At 38.0% G+C, this 22348-nt stretch overlaps 1 protein-coding gene across 3 annotated transcripts in view; it reads left to right on the top strand.

Annotated features, from left to right (window-relative positions):
- LOC150080713 (rho guanine nucleotide exchange factor 17-like) overlaps nt 1-22348 on the top strand; it is a 394606-nt gene that overhangs the window by 246641 nt on the left and 125617 nt on the right. For all 3 annotated transcript variants that reach the window (XR_016547420.1, XM_090381790.1, XM_090381791.1), the window contains exon 12: nt 14215-14306. Coding sequence is in view for 2 of the 3 variants with exons in the window: in XM_090381790.1 (XP_090237916.1) it covers nt 14215-14306 (92 nt within the window). In the remaining variant the exon portion in view is untranslated. The remainder of the gene's footprint in view (nt 1-14214; nt 14307-22348) is intronic.

Genomic DNA, 22348 nt, shown 5'->3' with positions numbered 1-22348 from the left:
TTGACAAGACACTACAAGCTACTCAGAAAACTTTATATCTGCCTGCACAATTACCCCCAAGTCCTTTTCATTCTCTACCACTGTCAGTGTGGTACCGCCCCAGGGCAAGCGTATATTGGATTGTGATTCTTGTAAGCTATAAAGTGCTATTAGTGAGAGATATACAAGGACTATTGTATATTTTTACTGTTTTTAGTGCAGAAAATTACAAGGAAGCAGTCAGATACAATTGCCAAGACTCTTGCCTCCATGTGGCCTGGGGTGGGTGGCCAGGCAAGTCCTGGTCGGCCCTGAGTGCCAAGCGATAGTGTCCAAGCGATTTTCCAAAGCGATATATAGTGCTCTTTCCCAGTGATTTTGTTATATTTTCTTTCCAGTGCTTTTCTCATACTCATTTCTTTGTAAGTGGTTCTGTACTTAACAGATCCTAAGTAAGAACCCAGAAAGGAAAATTACCTTTCTTTTCCTAGTATATTTATTAATTTTTTGCACTAACAAACTAACCTCTCCAACCGCTTGGCCACTAGGTGGCACCGCTCCTGCCTCCACGTAGCGGGGCCGGAAATCTGGGAGGAAAAGCGCTCACTCCCAGGGCTAAAAGGAGCAACAATGGACTGTGATACATGTCCACCACTAGAGCCGACAAGCTCTCAACATACTGAGACTCGAAGAATGGAAGACGATACCAATCTGGCAAAAAGAATGAAAAAAGACTGTAACAAATCAGATTCACCAGCTTTCCTGATTGTACATTCTTTATCGACTCAGCCGCTAAGCAGACTCTCTCCCTTTATCATCCAGAGATGTCTGGAGAATGCAGCAGGTACACCGAAAATGGTGAAAAGGCTCCAATCAGGAGATCTCTTAATTGAGACCACTCAAGCAAGGCATTCAGAATTTTTATTAAAAATGACATCTATAAGCGGAATCCCAATCAAAGTCTCACCACATAACACCTTGAACTCCTCAAAAGGAGTAATAAGTGAGTGGGATTTGTTGAACGTAACTGAAGAGGAGATAGTCGTGGAATTAGCAGAACAGAAAGTAACACAAGCAAGAAGAATTATGATAAAGAAGGATGACAAACTTGTTCCCACACGTAATATTATACTGACCTTTAGTACACCAAATTTGCCGACCTCAGTTAAAGCAGGCTACCTAAACTGCCGTATCCGCCCATACATTCCAAACCCTTTAAGATGTTTCAAGTGCCAAAAGTTTGGTCACTCCCAAACAACATGTAGAGGCGAAAATACCTGTCCTAACTGCGGGTCAAAAAACCATTCACAAACAGAGTGCACTGCAAAGGCTCCGGAATGTCCAAATTGCAAGAATGACCATCCAGCATACTCAAAATCATGCGAACTCTGGAAAATTGAAAAAAGAATACAAAAGTACAAGACTGAGAATAAGGTCACATATCAAGAAGCAAGAAAGCAAATAAAGTCAACTATCCCAAAAACCACGTACGCTGCCATTACACTAAAATGCCAAGCTGTTTCAACCCAAACTGATGTATCAATTCCGCCCAATACATCCATTGCAGAATGGGCACGATCTGTGCTATCAACATCTCAACCTACCAGCAAACCCGTTGTAGTTGATGAAATAAGCAATACTCCTATCACAGTTCCGCCTAAAATAAAATCATGTGATAAAATGTCAAATAAATCACGAAGGCAACAAGCCACTGAATCACAAAAGGCAAACTCAAATAGAATGGACTCTGAAAATATAACTACACACAATGAAACAGTACTTGATCTTCATGCAGAAGATGATATGGAGACTGGATTTTCATCAGGTCAAACTGATGACGTAGAAGAGGGTACAGATTCTGGACGTCCCAATTTTCCTAGAAAAGATAAAATGAAATACGACCGTCAAAAGCAACCCACTCACAAGAAACAGACAGACTCGCCTTCCCTCCTCAAACCCCGATAATGCAGAACATTGTTCAATGGAATTGTAGAGGTTTACGCAGCAATACCGATGACATCTATGATTTAATCTCCCGATATGGTCCTATAGCCGTTTGCATACAAGAGACTAATCTAACTCCACAAGTAACTCCATCAATCAGAAATTTTACATTTTACAGAAAAGATAGAAACTCCTCATTATCCGCACGTGGAGGCGTCGAAATTCTAGTTGACTGTAAAATACCATCTAGAAACATTCCGCTTCAAACCCACTTAGAAGCAATTGCCGTACGTGTATCAGTTGGGCAAATTCTAACTCTAGTATCTCTGTACCTTCCACCTAACAAGATGTGCACGTTTAAAGAACTAGAAGACCTTATAAGACAGATACCACCACCTTTTTGTATCCTTGGTGATTTCAACGCGCACCATCCATTGTGGGGATCAGACCACATGGACAGTAGAGGACACTTGATCGAGACGATACTAGACCAACTGAATCTAACATTACTGAACACTGGTGAAAATACTTATACTCACCTTCCCACTGGATCTATGTCAGCAATTGATTTAACACTCTGTTCCCCCATATTATACCCCAGTATAGAATGTACAGTATTAAACGACCCACACAACAGTGATCACTTTCCAATCATATGCAGAATCCAAACGCTTCAAACATCATATCCTGATAATCGCTCAAAATGGAAATTCTCCAGAGCAGATTGGGAAAAGTTTTCAAACCGTCTTTCTTTTGATAGCCAATTGATCAAACTACAATCCATTGATGATGCCACAGAGCATATTACCAGACAAATACTGACCACTGCCTCCGAAGCAATACCTCAAGCCTCCACATTTAAACACAAAAACCTTAAACACTGGTGGAATGAAGCTTGTACTAATGCCAAAAAGGAAAAAAATAAAGCTTGGAACCTGTTCCGGAAGTTCCCAACTACCAACAACCTAATTCAGTATAAAAGGCTAAAGTCAAAAGCTAGGCAAGTTAGAAAAAAAGCCAAAAAGGAATCATGGATACAGTTTGCCTCCACTATTACAAAGGATACTAGCAGTCGTCTCATCTGGAAAAAGATTCGGCAATTAAATGGGAAATATCCACCTCTTCCTTCTCCCATCTTAATCAAAAATGGACAGGAAATTTCTTCTTGTCAAGAAATAGCTAACGTCCTTGCAGAGAACTTTTACCAAACATCTGCCACGTCAGCATATAGCAACTCTTTTCTTAAAATCAAAGCTTCAGCAGAAAGGTACAAAATAAAATTCCATACTTCTAAATATATTGGCTATAATCAACTGTTTAACCTATTTGAACTGCAAACAGCATTAAAGAGATCACCTAACAGTGCAGCTGGACCTGATGGTATATATTATGTAATGCTGAAACATATAAACAGTACAGCCTTGAATTTACTATTAATGTTCTATAATCGGATTTTTCTTGAGGGTACATATCCATCTTCCTGGCATCATTCCATCATTATGGCCTTTCCTAAACCAGGAAAAGATCACTCACTTCCAGAAAATTACCAACCTATTTCTCTAACTAGCTGCCTAAGTAAAATCCTAGAAAGAATGATACACAGAAGGCTTACCTGGGCTCTTGAAACTAAAGAATTGATGAACAACAATCAGTTTGGTTTCCGACAAAACAGATCCACTTTAGATCTAATGGTGAAAGCCGAGACTAACATCCGCAATGCTTACGTCAAAAATGAACATCTTGTAATGGTAAGTCTTGATATAGAAAAGGCTTTCGACACTACCTGGAGATACGGCATATTGAGAGAGCTTCATTCCATAGGATTGCGAGGGTACTTACCAGAATTCGTTAAAAATTTTCTTCAACACAGAACCTTTCAGGTCCGCTATCAATCTGTACTTTCCCGGTCCTACATTCAAGAAGAAGGTATCCCGCAATAATCAGTACTGAGCTCTACCCTTTTTTCACTTAGACTGAACACCATAACACACAACATCCCAAATACTGTAGAACTATATATGTATGCTGATGATCTAACTATATCTTGCCGTTCCCAAAATATACACTTAGACTGAACACCATAACACACAACATCCACACTTAACATAACACACCATAACACACAACACACAATATTCACTTAGACTGAACACCATAACACACAACATCCCAAATACTGTAGAACTATATATGTATGCTGATGATCTAACTATATCTTGCCGTTCCAAAAATATACCTTTTTGTATCCTTGGTGATTTCATACCATTGAAAGACAGCTGCAACTCTCTATAAATAAGTTGGAGGCATGGGCAATGCAGAATGGATATCGTTTATCAGATCAAAAAACAATTGCAGTTCACTTTTGCAAAAAACGTAAGCTACACCCAGAACCAGAACTCAGATTAAAAAACCATTTGATCCCTCTCACCAGTAATTTCCGTTTCTTAGGCCTAATATTGGACACCAAACTGAACTTTGTTTCACATATCACATACCTCCGAACTGTCTGTCTAAAGAAACTAAATATACTTAGGTCCATTTCTGCTATGACATGGGGAGCTGATAGATACACTCTATTACATTTGTATCATGCTATTATCAGATCTCGTTTAGACTACGGTGCTATTGTATATGATTCAGCTAGGAAAAGCGCATTAATCAGACTTAATACCATCCAACACAGTGCCCTTCGAACTGCTCTGGGCGCATTTAGAACATCCCCTGTTCAGAGTCTGTATGTAGAGGCACACGAACCTCCACTTCACCTTCGAAGGAAAATGTTGCTTCTAAATTATGCAGCTAAAATTCAGAGCCTTCCAGACCATCCCATTCGACCATTGCTTTCCAACCCTGAGTGGACAACGTTCTATAACAGTAAACCGAATGAAAATAGACCAACTGGCATGAGACTAAAAGATTTGCTTCACAGCTGGAATATTGATTTTGATAACATACTTAAAGAAAGCGATATTCCTGATCCACCCTGGTCTGTAAATCTCCCTCACTGTGATACGCACTTTCAGCAATGGGGAAAGAACTCCCTGGCAAATGAAAATATCAAACAACTACATAAAGAACATGCCCTCAACAATATACAAAGCTACCAAATATATACAGATGGCTCAAAAACAGATTCTACAGTTGGTGCCGCAGCTGTCTTTCCATCTTTTACAGTCTCCATATCACTACCAGTTGAATGTAACAGTTATACTGCTGAGTTATATGCAATTAAACTAGCCTTACAGAATATTAACACTATCCACAGTACTAGCAGTATAATATACACTGATTCATTGAGTGCAGTGTCTGCTTTGGGTAATCAGTTTTCAATATCACAACCAATCGAAAAACAAATCATTTGCTACTTAAACCACCTACGAAGTAGGAATCATAAAGTCAAATTCTGCTGGACCCCAGGGCATTCTGGAATCTTAGGCAATGAGAGAGCAGATCAGGCAGCCAAAAATCCAAACAGTACAACACCAGCAAATTATAAAGTACCATATAGAGATTATTTGAAGCATATAAAAAAAGTCTATATGTTTCAGTGGTCAGAAATATGGAAGGCACAAAGTAATAACAAGTTGCTCCAAATCAAAAAAGAACCTGCGTTATGGATTTCCAGCTTTAGACAAAATAGACAGGAAGAAGTTGTTCTAGCAAGACTAAGGATTGGACATACTCATCTAACCCATATGTTTCTACTCATGGGGGATGACCCACCTCAATGCATACATTGTTCACTACCGCTTACAGTCAAGCATATACTTTTAGATTGTCCTCACTATTCTCCTTTCAGAAGAATTTTCCACTCTCAATCACAACTACAAGAACCGTTATTGCTTAACCACATGATTGGCAATAGTGCTAACCTAGCTACACTCTATACATTTCTGAAGGAAATACATATATATGAATTCCTATGATGCCAAAATAGAACATATTATATTACCTTAGAATAATAATGTAGGACCTGGCACATTTTGGCCTTAGCTGCCCTTGTGCCTTTAAACACCAATACCAAGTCCTGGTCGGTGTAGTGGAGTCAGAACTAGATTCGGACAGTGAGAATTATAAGGATAAGTGGACACTATAAGTATGTATGAATAAACGTTTTGAGTATAGTAGACAAGTTGCAATTGTCTGGACTGTTTTGTGAATTTCAGTGTTTTGGTAGAATTTTAAAAGTTTTACTGTATCATTTTTGTAGGTATGGTCTAGTAATAATTAATATATATGCATCCGAGTGCTTAGGAATTTAGTAATCATTGTTTGTTTTTTGGGACAGGAGCAATTCCAGCTAGTTAAATATTTAGATTCCTAAGTTTGATTGCTTAGTATTAAAATCTTATTTTTTGAGTTATGGCTCATAGAAGGAGTGAGGAGTCATCATCCATTGCCAGCATATCCTCCTCAGAGGATATGCTGGCAGTGGATGATGAAGAGTTGGAGGAGATGAGGTTTCAAGAACAGTTAAAGACAGCAGTTGGTAGTTTAGAGAGAATAGAAAGTGAAGAAAAAGGGGAAGGTGGAGAAAAGAATAAGGAAAGAAGGGCATAGAAAAGGGTAAGAGTAGAAGATGAAGAGATAGATAATGGAGATAGTGAATATGGGTATAGGAAAAGATATTTGGGAGGAGTTTTTGGAAATAAGACAAGTATGGACTAGGCTCCAAAAATTTCTGTTTTGTGATGCAAATAAAGTAACTAGAGCTGCCATGAACAAGATTCTTTCAATGTGGGATACGTTGGAAGATAGAGCAATTAGATTGTTTGTGGAAAATCGAGTAATGGTATCTAGAGTAAAAGACTGTAGACAGTTAATTCAGGATCAAGAACAACAATTTGAAAGTTATGCTTCTGTATTTGAGAAGGGAAGAGAAAAAGTGAAGGAAGTTAAAAAGGGAGGTGAAACTATAGTGACCTTCATTAAGGCAAATACAGATAAATATACTATGAGTGAACAAGTTGAAGCAGTGGTGAATGAGGATATAAGACCTTTAATGAGGATATAAGACCTTTAATGAAGAAAGATAAAGTAAAGAGAAGAAGAAAGATTAGAGATAGAGGAATATTGGTTGAAGTTGATTCTATGAGTGATCTATGTGAATTACAGAATAATAAGAGGTTGGAAGAGACTGTACTTAAAGTTGAAGTTCCAAAGAAACCTGGTTTAAAGATAATAGTATATGATGTGAATAAGGATATACAGAAGGAACAGTTTATGCAAGAACTTTGGGATAGAAATTTGTTTGATCATGGATGTAGTTTGGAAAGGGTTAAAAAGGAAGTGATTGTGAGGTCTATTTCTTCAAGTAAGGAAGGAAGTAATTGGATTTTGGAAGTGCCCAAGGGGTTAAGAGATTTATTAATAAATAAAGGAAGAGTCTATTGCCAGTGGACCTCATTTCGGATGAAGGATATTGTCCTCATTCCAAAATGTTTTAAATGTTTATCTTATGGCCATGTGGCTTATCAGTGTAAAAGGAAGACCACGTATGGACATTGTGGAGAAGAGGGACACATTTTTAAAGATTGTAAAAAGAAAAATGGAAGTGCTATATATATTAATTGTAAGCGAAAAAATAGGGATTTTTGCCATTCAGTTAGAAGCAAAGAATACAGTGGATATAAGAAGTATTATGAATAATATAGGACTAGATTATATTATGGATAGGAGAGAAATAGAAATGAAAAAGCTAAAGGTACTGCAAGTGAATGGGCAAAGATACTATAATGTTGCATTGCAGTTGAGTCATTGGATGGATGAAAAAGACTGATGTCCTCCTTCTTCAGGAGCCATACGTGGTTGGGAACCTTGTTAAAGGTTATAAAATAACTGATAAAATTGTGCAGTCCAGAGTAAACAGTCAGGCTGCTGTCATAGTGAGAAATGTAGACTGTGTGGTAACACAAATTTATGAGTTGTTTTACTCATGGAGTCTGTGCTGAGATCTTGAGTGAGATTGGTAGCATATATATATATGGTAAGTGTGTACTGCCAGTTCTGTGATGAACTGCAGCCTTATTTAAACTATATTGAAAAAGTGGTAGATGTATTACAAGGAAAGAAAATTGTAATTGGTATTGATTCAAATGCAAGTTCAACAACTTAGGGAAGTTGCGAGACTGATATTAGAGGAAATGTTGATAAGTCAGACTTAATATTGTAAATGAGCTGGGTCAACCCCTCTACCTTCAGTATTATACAAGGAGAATCTAATATAGATTTAACATTAACTACAGAATCCTTGTGGAATAAGATATGGTGTTGGAAGGTTAGGGAGGACTGGACTGCCAGCGATCATAGATGTATCAGTTTCGAGATAAGAGATGAGAGGGTAGAATGTAATACAGGGTTTGAAAAGAGGTCTGCAGCGAGTTCTGCAAACTGGCAGTGTTTTGAAGAAGAGATTACAAAAAGAATTAGAGATAATAGACAAGAAATAGATAGCAGCCTGGCTGGAGAAAGGGCTGAGAAAATAGTTAGTATTATATATGAAAGTTGCTGCAGGTCTATGAGGAGGAGGAGCACAAAATTAAAAAGGGTTGTTCCTTGGTGGAATGAGATATTAGCGGAAATGAGGAGGAGAGTGAACAGGGCTAGGAGGAATTTCCAGAGGGTACGGAGTAGAGGAATAAGTGAACAAATGGGGGATTTAAAGAGGCAACACCAACAAATGAGACAGGAATATATGGAATGAGCAGCTGTAGGCAGTTTGGCTTTCGGAGGGGCAAATCTACTAAAGATGCTGTGGTTAAATGGTGTCATATGTACAAGAGACTTCAGAAAATTATGTCCTGGGTATATTTCTTGACTTTAAGGGGGGCATTTGATCATATGTGGTGGCCGAGCTTTCTAGCAAGAATGAGAAAAATGAAGTGTACAGTTCTATGGAGTTTAAAAAGATTATTTTAAAGATAGGAAAGTTACAATTGTAACGAAATATGGGAAAGTTACTCAGGAAGTAACAAGAGGTGCTCCACAAGGTTCAAGCATAGGTCCCTATAGTTGGAATATTGTATTGAATGAGCTACTGGTTCAGGAGTGGGTAGGATGTGAACTGGTAGCATATGCTGATGATTTGTTAATAATGGTCGTGGGAAAGTCTAGAAAAGAATTGGAGGAGAGAATTAAGAGGGCTATGGGACAAGTGGAGAAATGGGCTTGAGGTCCATAATATGGAGATATCAATGAAAAAAACTCACATGGTTCTGCTCAAAGGGAAGCTCAGTGAAAAAAGTTGGCCATCTGCAAAAATATTTGGTATGACGATAGCATATGCCCCCCTTGGTCAAGTACCTAGGAGTTTATGTGGATGAAAGGATGTCCTTTTTGCCTCGCATGCAGAAATTCAGAGATAAAGTGAGGATGATTTATTTAAAAATTAGGAAAGTCACAAGGGTAGAATGGGGAGTGAAAGGCAAGTCCTTAGACCTATTCTATAAATGTATATTTCTACTGATTGTGACATATGCATGTGGGGCTTGGGGTTATAGAGTGACTAATAGCCACATTAAAAGAAGTCTTATTTCAGCAAAGAGATTTGCCCTTCTGGCAGTGATGTGGTCCTGCAGAACCATTTCAAATGATGCTCTGCAAGTTATTGCAGGAAAGGAACCAGTGGATCTGATTATACTTAAAAGGACAATGGAATATGCGATTAAGAATAATAAGAGAATAGAACTTATGGGAATAAAATCTTGTAGAGAAGAGGGAAGAGAGAATGGAAGACATGATTTGAAAGTAGAAAAGAAAAGGTTGCAGCAAGATATTAGCATTAGCATTAGTAGAGGCATTTGATGCAAGAAAGCAAGCTTATGCAGCATCAGCCAAAAAAAAAAAAAAAAAAGTAACATAAATAAATAAAAATAACCACTTCCACTTCACCCCTCTGTTCGTTCGAAATACCTGTCCAGCTGAGCCTTAAACTTATTTAGGCTATCAACTTCCACGACAAGGGATGGAAGTCTGCTCCACCCACCAACCACCCGCTGGCTAAAGGCAAATTTCCGCACATCTATCCTACATCTGTCTTTCCTCAATTTGAATTTATGCCCTCTCAGGTGATTTTTCTGAGCTAGAGGAAGAATCCCATCAGCATTGAGCATGCTCAAACCATTCAAGGCTTTGTACACCTCTATCAGATCACCCCGCTGGTGCCTAGTTTCCAGACACTGTAATTTGCAAAACTTAAGCCTTTCTTCGTAAGAGAACCCCTTTGTCCCATTCACCAATCTAGTTGCCCTTCTCTGTACTCGTTCCAGCAGCTCTACATCCTTCCTGAAATGAGGCCTCCAGGCCTGTATACAGTACTCTAGGTGTGGCCTGACCATTGCCTTATACAAGGGAATAATCACCTCCTTATCCCTGCTAGAAAAATTCCTATATATCATTGACAATACACCATGAGCTACTCTTGCAGCTCGTCTGCACTGCTCAGAGAATTTCATATCTGCCTGCATCTTTCCTGCCATATAGACTGTATATGGCAGGAAAGATGGAATGGTTCTACTAAGGGGCATGTTACCTTTGCCTTTTCGCCTGGGGTGAAAACTATGAGAGATATTTCATCTTGGTCTGGGCTAGGAATGTTCCAAACAATGTTATTAACTGGACATGGGTTAAAGAAAAGACTGGTAGAGCTTGGTGTAGAAAAAAAATCCAATGTATATTTGTGGGATGGTAGAGGATACAGAGCATATTTTACAGCAGTGTGTAAGATATGATATAACAAGGAATATGTTAATTAGGCAGATTGGCTCCGACTCAGTCACCTGGAGTGACTTGTTTAAGAATAGAGAATGGAATGAAGCTTTTGCTAAGTTCGCTAGAGAAGTAAACAGGATTAGATAATTGCAAAAGTTTGTATATATGTAAATAGTGTTTTTATGGAGTTGAGATTTAGTTAGAATTGGAATTTATTGATTTTACAGTTTATAGTTGTATAAAAAGGAAATTTTGAAAAAAAAAAAAAAAAAAAGTATAAAATACAAAAATATATTGATGAATTTTATTCTTTAGAGTTTTATATTGATTTTAGAGTTTATAGTTGTATAAAAGAAAATGTTAAAAAGTATAAAATACAAAAATATATTGATGAATTTTAAATGTTTAGAGTTTTAATTTGGCTGGAACAAGAATCACAATTTATAGAAGTTTGCCTTTAAAGTTTAATTGAGCTCTAGATAGTCGACATCTGCCTCTTCGGGGCAGGGGCAGTAACATATCCTCAACGTTTGATTTATCATACGGAGGATATGATTAAGGATCAAAAGACTAAAATTGATAAGATAGAGGAATAAAGCACGGATGAGCTTCTTGCTCAGGAAGCACAGGTACAAGTAGGTGTTAGGACAGTGATGATGATGTCAGTGTGGTACCACAGAGTTGATGCGTTACTCTGGGATTACTGCTTCCCATATGTAATACTTTACATTTGTCAATGTTAAACTTCATTTGCCACCTCTCAGCCCATCTGCTCAACTTTTCTAGATCCTGTTGCAGCAGTGTACTGTCATTAGTGTCATTAATAACAATCTTCCCTGTCAACCTTCGTATCATCTGCAAACTTGGACATTAAGCCTGATATACCATCATCGGTATTATTTATAAATACAGAAAACAACAATAGACCCAACACTGAACCCTGATGAGGGACTCCCCTAATAACATTAGTCCACGAAGAGCAGTGTCCATTGATTACCACTCTGCCTTCTCCCACTCACCATCCCTTTATCCATAACAGCAATTTGCCTCCAATGCCACACTGCTCCAATTTGTGCAGCAGTCTTCCATGTGCAACAGTATCAAAGGTTTTTCTAAGATCCAAATATATGATATCAAAGTTATTCTTTCCATCCAGTTCCTTTGTCACTACATCATAGTATCCAATCAAATTAGTCAGACAAGACTTTCCCTTAACAAACTCATGCTGTGTCCGAGCTATAACTGAAGTCTTGTCTAGATGATCCTGCAATGCTTCTTTAACCAGTGCCTCCATTAATTTCCCTGGAACAGAAGTTAAACTAACAGGTCTGTAATTACCTGTCTCCCTTTGATCCTCCTTTGTGGATTGGGGTCATATTTGCACATCTCCAGTCCATGTGTACCTTCCCTGAGTCCAGGGAAAGGGTTTGCTTACTTCCTTTGCCACCTCCTTTAATATAACTGGATAGATTCCATTCACCCCAGGTGCCTTTCTTGTGTTTATCTTCAACAATAACCCCAGGGACTCAAATCTGGTGAGTATGGGCTTGGCACACCCAGGGTCCTGAGATGGATATCATCATTCTTCTCTTTCTTGGTGATTCCCTTCTACTTTTCTCTCTTTCTCTCTTTCTCGCTCTCTTTCTCGCTCTCTCTCTCTCTCTCTCTCTCTCTCTCTCTCTCTCTCTTAGGATAACTCGGGAATTTTATTTTGGCTGGTGCAGCATAAGCCTCAGGCTTCCTTGCACCATATAGCTAATAATAATAATAATAATAATTTCTCCTCCACTTTACTCTCAGTTATTACAAGGTTATCTAGCTTACTGCCAGAGTTGAATACACCTCTGGCATTCCCCTTCCTGAATAACTCCTCATGTGTGAATGTTGATGCAAAATATTCATTTAGTTTGTTAGCTACCTGAGCAGGATCATCAACAGGTGAACCATCGATATCAAGTGGACCAATCTGATTCATCTCCTTCCTTCTAAAGTTTACATAAGTAAAGAAGTCTTTGCTGTTTTTCTTTGCATCCTCTGCCAAAGATTTCTCGTAATCTGCCTTTACCTGCCTAACCTCCTTTGTAACTTGGTTACAGACCAGCTTATATCTATCATAGGCTTCTGTGTCACATGTTAATTTATATGTATCCCTTGCATTTATCTTCTCTGTCACATGTCTTAGCTTAAACGTTGTCTGCATTTAATTAACATAGATAATTAATAATTGGTCAGACAGGTTATCAATAAATAACCTGTCTGACCAATCTGATTAGCTACTATTATGCAGTAACAAAGGAACTGGATGTAAATAATAATTTTGACGTCACATATTTAGATTTTAACGAAGCTTTTCACACTGTTATGCATGAAAGACTGCTGTACAAATTGGAGCTGTGTGGCATTGGGAACAAGTTAATGCTATAGATAAAGGGATGGCTGAGTGGCAGAAAAAGGAGGGTGGTTATAAATAGGTACTGCTTTTCTTTGACTAACATTGTTAGTGGAGTCCCTCAGGATTCAATGCTTGGATCTCTTGCCGTTTACAATATTGATTAATGATATTGATGAAGGTCTGTCAAGTTATTGTCTAAGGTTTCAGATGATACAATGATTGGCAGCCTGGTTAATGACAAGAATCAATGCATACTACTGCAGCAAGACTTAGATAAATTTGGCAAATGGACTGAGAGAGAAGTGGCAATTGAGTTTTAACATCGGTAAATGCAAGGTACTGCACATATGTAGTACTTTGCATTTACCAATTATTCTGGGATTACTGCTGCCCATAGGCACCAGTAATCCCAGAATAACCAGTTAAGTGGTACCACGCTCAAGTTTGTGGGGAACGAAAGAGACCTAAGGGTAATTGTGCAGTCTGACATGAAATCTCAGCAGTGCAGAACAGACTGCCAAAACTGCTTTATGGTGTTCTGTCAGTGATATATAGGAACTTTGCCAGCAGCAACGTAGAGGTGATTATCCAATTGTATAAGGCAGTGGTTAGGCCACATCTTGAGTACTACATACAGGTCTGGAAGTCTTATTTTAATAAAAATGTGGATCTCTTGAAATGGGTGCAGAGAAGAGCAACCAGATTATTCAGGAATAAAAAGGGATGCTCTTACCACAAAAGGCTTTGGTTCTGCAAATTCCAGCACTTGGAAACTAGACACTTGTGAGGAGGTGACTGAAGTGTTTAAGGCATTAAATGAATTGAATAAATTTAATGATGGTATTTTAACTCTTTCTCAGAAAACACACACACACACGGGTACATAAACTCAACCAGTGAGTTACTGATTATTGGAACAAACTATCATCTGGTGTTGTAGAAATGGGTAGTTTGAATACATTTAAGAAAGAATTAGACATATTATTAGATGAGATGGTGGTGGTATTATTTATTTTTTTTATTTTGGGTAATGTGTAAGTTTTTTTTTCTTGCATCATTTGCCAGCACTACTATTGCTACTACTACTACTGTTGCTATTATTACTACTACTACTAATAATAACTATATTCTGAATTTTTTTTCATCATCATCTTTAATTCTAGTTTGTTTTCTGCTTTTTATGATTCTAGGGAAGGTGTTGAGAACCTAACAGTTCTGTTTCCCACACCAGAAAGGAGAGTAACATGGGAAACTGCATTTAACGAAGCCAAAGAAAAGTTGGGTAAGTGAAGTAGTATTTGGAAATTAATATTAACTGTATTGTGTAAGTGAGTAATTAAATAGTGTAAGTAAATGTAAGTAGTGTTAGTAAATTATTTATGGAATGAAAAACACTTATCACCATGTTTGTGATAAAAATTAATTTACCAGATCACATGCAAGTGATCTGATAAATGGTATCTCTGGTGTTGGAAAGGGTCAGCTTTTAAGAGGTTCCATAGTTTTGGGTTTTCCTGAAAAAAGACCCTGATGTTATAACTTTAGACAACTCTCTTTGACTGTACTCTGCACTTAGGTGATATGGCAGAGCAGTGTTTCAGAAGGTTAGGGGAGAGTGTTTGCCCTCAGGTGTGCTTTTCTCTGGTTTAAGTAACCTTTTGACTAGGGTAATTACACATTTTATGGATTAGCTTGATGTGGGACAGATTAGTATTCACATCCTGGGTGCTACAGGTTTCGAGTGCTTTCAGGGTGAGGCTTCCAACTATTCAAGACTTTACTGCTTGGACCAGAAGTCAAGCACTCAGCTATCAAAGTCATTAACCATAAATTTCCTATAGATTGTGTAACAGTTTGGTTGTTGACAGTCTTCAAGTAACTGTCCAGGAAGTCATGTTGTTTAACTGAAGTCTTTCTTCCATGTACTGCTTCTCTGTTCACTTAAATTCAATATGTTGTTCACATGTTGACATGTATTTGCTAACTGAGGCCACTGGCCTTCTGCCTAGAGAAAGGGACCAGCATTCTTGAAATTGCTGTCACAATGGTACTATAAATGGCAGATTAATCTTTTTTGGCAATGCTGTTTATTTAAAGATATTAGAAACATAAGTCAACCAGTGAATAACAATGCTGTGTCTAATTTGAGCACGAGCCCAAACTTTAATGGGACTTACTGTCACTGGAGGGACCAGAGTATCCTTAGAGATGAAAATTGAACACAGATTCATATGATTTTTGAATGGTTAATTATTCATCCCATTCCAGTTTGTACCTAGTTATTAATTAATGAACTAAAATATAATTTCATTAATCCTGGTTTGTATCCAGCTTCAGCCTTATGGGCATCTAATCCAGTGACTTCATCCTTGGCATTATTCAAGCTATTTACGGTAAATTCTCATTATAACATTCCTATGTATAGTGTTATCCTTCATTTAGCACTCCTTTCTTCTGGTTCCACGATAAACCCTATGAAGTACAAAGCATTTTTTAATGTCTATAGTGCTCCCATTTAAAATACTTTCCCGCTTATTTTGTTTTGTTTTTTAGGTTTCAAGAAGGAATAACTCTGGGCATGACCCTCTTCCTTCTTGAGTTTTGGTTATGGGAAATGGATGATAGATACTAAAGTCTAGGAATTTATTATGGTGCATTTTTCGTTACTACAGCAAAATTGCTTCCAATATAGGTGACGTTTATCTCATATTTAACTGGAAGGTTTGAAAATAGAAAGGACCCTCTTACAGGTGCATTTATTGGTTTCATTTGGACACTTTTTTTTTTTTTTGTTAAATTCAATATTGTTTGTTTACTTTCCTCACTAATACAGTAGTAATCAGTACCCTTTATGTCTGTGTGTGTTCAACATGGCATCAGTAAATTTCATTAATGACAGCATTATTGTTATGTTAATATTATAATTGGGATCTCATCCATCCCTTAACTTGCCTAACTTCCTTTGTGACTTGAGTGAAGACTACTTTTTTTCCTGATGAGAGCAGTGTAGAAGTTTGTCAGGTTTTTATATTGCTCTCTTGCAGCATTTATTTCATTTAGTGTTTAGTTTTCCTAATTCTTTGGAAATGTCTTCTTGCCCTGTGTACACCTGCCCTTCACCTGAGTTTATCAAGCTCAGGGTACCACCACCAGGGGACAGCATTAAATCTGGGCATGCTTTTCCTGCATGGATTGGCTACAGGCTTTTATCAGTGCCTCTGTTAATTTTTATATATTCATTAGCATCTATTTGATTATAGTTATCTGAGGAGCTCCTAGCAAACTGTGCCTCAGGTAATCCCAGAAAGCTTCCTAGTTGGCCTTTTTTAAATTGTATCTGGTGATTTCATGTACTGGAGGGAGTGCCACAGTTGTCACACCTGATTAAAAGTATGGCGTGGTGGTCCGTGCCTCTTGTATATGCCATTTGACAAATTCAGTTGCAGTTTCCTTTGTGGTGAGACTGATATCAATGTTGCTCTCCCATATGGTACTGCTATAGATAAGCAGATTATGTGGGCCCTAAATGATGTAGTGGCTAGAAAGTCTTCCAGCTTTTAGCCATTGTTGGAACCCCCCCCTCCGAGCATCAGTATGGTTATGCTCATGGTACTGAGCAACAGTTGACATCCATGGAAACAATCAGTCTTCCACTGGGTAAAGCAGCATGAGCACTCTGCAAGTAATCGATGCTTGTGGCTATGCTCTCTCCTGATCAGAAATACAGGGAGATCACTTGGAGGGAACCCAGCTGACTTGTGATATGGGCACATTCAGCCAGCCAGTGGTGTACGAAGTGCATTTACCTTAGTCACTGTGAAGGTCATCATCATCAGCCATTTTCAATCTACTGTAGGATGAAGACTTCTCCAGCAACTTTCCAGTTCCTTCTGTTTTGTGCAATGACCATCCATTTACTGCCACAAACTCTTGAATTTCATCTATCCATCTCTACTGTTATCTTCCAGGTTTTCTTTTAGCTCCTCTTGTGAATACCATTCTGTTATTTTTTTAGTCCATCTGTCATCATGTCTTCAAGCTATGTGTCCCGCCCAAGTCCATTTCAGTTCTTTAGTTTTGACAAGGATCTCCTTTACTTGATTTTGCTATTTAATCCATGTGTTCTTATCCAACAGTCAGATTCCTAATATAATTTGTAATGTTCTTCACTATGTAGCTTTCAGCTTCTCTTCCATTCTTTCAGTGAGTGCCCAAGTTTCACTTCCATAAGTCATAGTGGGGAGTATACGTTGGTTCATTATTTTACGTTTCAGACAAATTGGGATATTGTTCCTCAGTATGTGACTATATTTCCTGAATGCTATCCATCCGAAATTTATTCTTCCCTTGACTTCCATCCATTTATCATTATTACAGCTAATGACTTATCTGAGATAAATGTATGAATTCACCTTTTTTCCAATTTCTGTTCCTTCAGTGATTATATCCCTTCCTGTGGCATACTTGTTCATCATTACTTTTGTTTTAGCCTTATTCATCTTTAGTCCGAAATTTTTACTAATTCTGCATAACTAATTTTCCTCTGAGCCTTTGGGATCATGGCTTATGATCACAATGTCATCTGCAAATCGTAAATGGTTTGGGTACTTTCCATTCATACTGATTCCTTTCTGCAACCAGTCCAATCTTCTGAAAGCTTCTTCAAAAGCTGCAGTAAACAACTTCGGAGATATTATGTCTCCTTGTTGAACTCCTTTCTCAGTTTTAAATTTGCTACTGTCTTTGTCTAGTCTAATAAAGGAGGTAGCGTTCTCATATATTTTCTTCAAAATCATAATATATGGGATGTCTGTGCCCTGTCTTTCCACTGCCTGAAACATTGCCTTATGCTGTTTGGAATCAGATGCTTTTTCATAATCCACAAATGCCAGGCATAATTGTGTTTTATATTAATTTCTTTCTCCATTAGCTGTGATATCATGTGAAGGTGATCCATAGTTGATAATCCTGTCCTAAAGCCAGCTTGCTCTTTCAGTTGATTCTCATCAAATATTCTTTCTAATCTGTTAGTAATGACCCCTGTGAACAACTTGTAGATGTGGGACAACAGGCTAATTGGTCTATAATTTCCAATTTCTAATTTATCTTCTTTCTTATGCAGCAAAATTATGATTGCATTATTCCACTCCTTAAGCATCATGCCTTTCCAGATGTATTTTGTGAAGTCTTGCCAGCTTCTGCTAATTTTAACAACTTTTTAGCAACTTCATATTCACCTGGGGCTTTGCAATTCTTCATTTTCTTCAGTGCATGTTTCACCTCATTAGGGAGAATATCGGGTATGTCGTATGTGTTGCTAATTTGTGATCCATCTCCCCCCCCCCCCGTTGGTATCACTCCCTTGCTTCTTATTTAATACTTTATAAGGTTTATAGCTGATTTAAGTTTTACTGCTGTTTTCCCTTAATGCCTATTCTACTTTTCTTGTATTAAATGTTCTTATGTCCTCTCTGAGTCACTTTCTAATGGCTTTGCATAACTCACTATACTCAATTTTGTCCTTGTCAGTGTTTATTTTGCACTTCATTTGTCATCTTCAGTTCATCATGACAAGTGTTTCTTGACTAATTTTTTCTTCTTTGGATTTCTTTTTATCTATAGGTTTCTTGGGCTTTATCACTTTCAGAAAGTTGTATTTCTCATTGATGTCTTGGTCCTGAAAGGTCTACAGAAGCTCAAACTGTGAGGGTGCTGTTTCTTATTACTATGGCTGCCCAAGTTGTATCAGTGGATGATTCCACTGCATAGTATGGCAAGTGGTACCACCATGCATGTAGGACCACTGGACAGTTAGTATATCTATTTCTTCCTCTGTTCCGATTTTGATTTCATCCACATTGGCACGGGCTCTTTGGGCATTCAGCTGGACAAACTTCGGTGCCTTATCATTAGTCAAATTATAGTTGGAGTCAGTAGTATGTCTCGGACTTCAACTGCTTAACTGTTTTTGTATACATGGAAAATTTGATGTTCCACATATTATATGTAACAGCAAAGCCATAGTTAAGCCCTGCTACCTTACAAGTGGCACACTTTGGCTCTGTGCTGTTGTTTTTGCTTGCCTTTTATTCATGGCCATTTACAGCACAAGTGCTGTCCTTCTGCTGACACTGTTGCAAAGTGTGGCTGTACCTTAGATGTTTAAAACATTTGGTCAGAGGGATGTGATCCCTGCACTGGTGACTGGTCCAGCCAGCATAGATCCAATCATGCCTTGTTAGGATTTGCCAAACCCTGAGTGACGAGTCCATGATGTAGTTGTGTGTGTCACGATGCCTTGTCTTGGCAGCATACCACAGGTTGAATTCCTTGGCCATTTCTTCCTTGGAAGGACTTGTCATAAATTTTGCTCATCAGAGAATTCATGCTTTTTGATTTCTCAACATCAAAGATAATTATTGATGGGCCCCTCTCCCTTTGGGAGCTCTGCTTTAAGTCCTAACTTGTCCACCTCTGGATGAGTCTTTATGACCTTGGCATCATCCTGTTTGGTGGCAGTCTCTATTATAACACTTTTGTTGCCACCTAAATGTGAGAGAACTCATTCAACATGCTGTAATTTTTGGAATGTTTTAAAAATATCAATGTTCTGGCATCCCCAGCATTCTGAAAATTTGTACATAATAGTTGAAAACTAAAAGTTTTTGGAATTCAATGCTAAAAGTTAACACTTTTGTGCTGAGCTGTCAATCAGAACAAATCTTAAAATTTTATAACAAGTTTATTCATGTATATAAACTAACATCAACCCCTAAGCAAAAAACAAATAAAGCTGTGTGCCAAGTCCCTAAACAAATGTCAAGCATTGCAAAGCATTCAATCAGTGTGTCAATACTGAATAGTTGTTAATTTCATGTGTCTTTATGCTTATGGCACAAGTTAGTTGACAGCTTAAGAATGACCACTCGTATGCATTATGGCACACTGCTTGGGTGCATTGCAGCTAAGGCTCAGACTGCCATCTTATACGTATGTGTTGAGACAGCAAATGTGTTAAGATTCCTGTTTCATATTTTTCATGTGCATTTTACCTTGACTTGCTTGAAGTGGGTTAGCAGCATCTCTGTTACTAAGTCCCTGGTTTCTAATGTTCACTGTTCTTTAGGCCTTATGATCACTATGTTTTGCTCCCTAGGTGGGAGGTACCAGTTGTCATAGTTTGACCTTGTTTGTTGGAAGCATTTTCACTGTTAGTGTTTATCCTAAACACCTGTCCATAGGTTAGTGGTTGTCACCTTTGATAGACTTCTTTTTCATTTGTTGCAAGTTCAAGCCAGGCTGCAAGTATCCAGTTCTGGATTATTAGCTGTGTAGCAGTCTTTGCCATATCAAGCCAATACTGAATAACTTGTTGGCACATTGCTGCAGTGATCCCCTTAGTTTGTGTGGCCATCAGTTCCTCTAGCTGCAGCCTAGAGGCAACCATGACATCCAGGGGTTTTTAGGTTTTGGAGGTGTTTGTATTGGCATGCAGAGCTGTTCATTGCTCTGAGTTAGTTGTTCTTTGGTTTGGTTTTGTTTGTCCTTGCTCAAGTTGCTTGACTCTTTAGGTTTGCTCACTTCCTTCTTTTCTTTAGCTTCACAGGAATCAGTTGGTCTAGAGCTTGTTTAATTCTCAGTGGATTCCCCTGAGTTGCTGCTGTGGGATGATTTAATGGGTAAACAAATTACTTGCTGGGTCCTCCACGTGGATCGTGAAGGCATATCAGGCTTAATGACTTAAGTTTGCAGGTGATACGAAGGTTTTCAGGGAAATTAATCATAGTAATCAGGGTATGGGTATGCTACTGCAACAAGATCTAGACAAATTTGGCAGATGGACTGAGAAGTGGCAATTAAAGTTTAATATTGACAAATGCAAGGTACTTCATATGGGGAGCAGCAATCTCAAATTAATGTACCAGCTGTGTGACTCAGGATAGTGGAGAATGAAAGAGACCACCCAGGGCAGTGGAGAATAAAAGAAGGAGAATGAATAATAGGGGTAATTGTGCAGTCGGATATGAAGTGGTCTGAGTGCAGACAGGCTGCTAGGACAGCTTGTGTAGTTTTGTCAGTGATATACAGGAATTTTCCCAGCAGGGATGGAGAGGCATTATCCCTTTCTATCAGGCAATAGTTAGCCTACATCTTGAATACTGCATACAGGTCTGGATATTTTAGGAAAGATGTGGATATGTTTGAATGGGTGCAGAGAAAGAAAAGCAATAAAGTTGGAAAGAGTTCTCTTACTAGGAACAGCTTCAGTTTTGTAAATTGCAGCATCTGAAGACTAGGCACCTCTGTGTGGAGATCTAATTGAGGTATTTAAGGCCTTGACCAGGTTAAGTAAGCTAAATGTCGATTCCATCGATGTTTAGATTACTTAAGCTGGTCAAGCTGCTCTTGCTTAACACTACTCATATTGGGGGAACATAAATTCAAATTGAGAATGAGTTGGTTGGATGTGCAGAAATTTGCCTTCATCCAGAGGGTGGTTGATTGCTGTAACAAACTCCAATCTCATGTTGTAGAGGTGGGTAGTTTGAATAAATTAAAAGAACTAGATAAACTCTCAGAGGAGATGGAAAGGTGAAATTTTTTTTGGCTGATGCTGTATAAGCTTTCTTCCTTGTATCATTTTCCACTACCATCACCACCACTACTACTGTTACCACCTTGTCACCACCAAATACGGAGGATGCGGAAAGGTCAGGGAATGACCACCGCATTTCCCGGAGCAATATGGCCTTAGTTGCTAATGCTCCTAAAAACCAAATATCAAACAATCAACTGTTACCACCACCAATAATTAAGTCTCCAGCCATATCAGCTTTGCAATTTTTGCTTGCATATTACAACAAAACAATCCTATTTATTATGGATTGTTAGGAATGTGCTACTGGTATGTGGCATTAATGCTATTATTACATTTAACAATTATACTTTATATGCACATGATTGGACTTATATTGACAAATGACTTATATTGTTAATTCCTTTGCATTGGATCCTATATAACTTATTATGGAACTGATTTTGTGGAGTGGATCAAGGTATAATATGGTTGTATTTCAAGCATTTTTAGCCTAATGGTGCTAACTAACAATTTTAATATTGTTTGTGGCAACGTGTGTGCTTAGGTTTAAAAATAATGGCCATGGTTTATGGAAGCACAGAGTATTTTGATTAGCCAAACAGTTGAGTGCAGGTTTGGAAAAATTTTTACTGAATTATTTTATTTTAATGGTAACTTTTTCTATTTTAAATTTTGTCCTGCCATTCAGTTTAGATGTACAAAATTTAAAACAGAAAAAGTTACCA

This window comes from Mastigoproctus giganteus, chromosome 9, assembly GCF_048544385.1.
Source record: "Mastigoproctus giganteus isolate SK-2022 chromosome 9, ASM4854438v1, whole genome shotgun sequence".
Classification (NCBI taxonomy): Eukaryota; Metazoa; Arthropoda; class Arachnida; order Uropygi; family Thelyphonidae; genus Mastigoproctus; species Mastigoproctus giganteus.
Note: the sequence above shows the minus strand (reverse complement) of the source record. Positions and strands in the feature narration are given on the sequence as shown.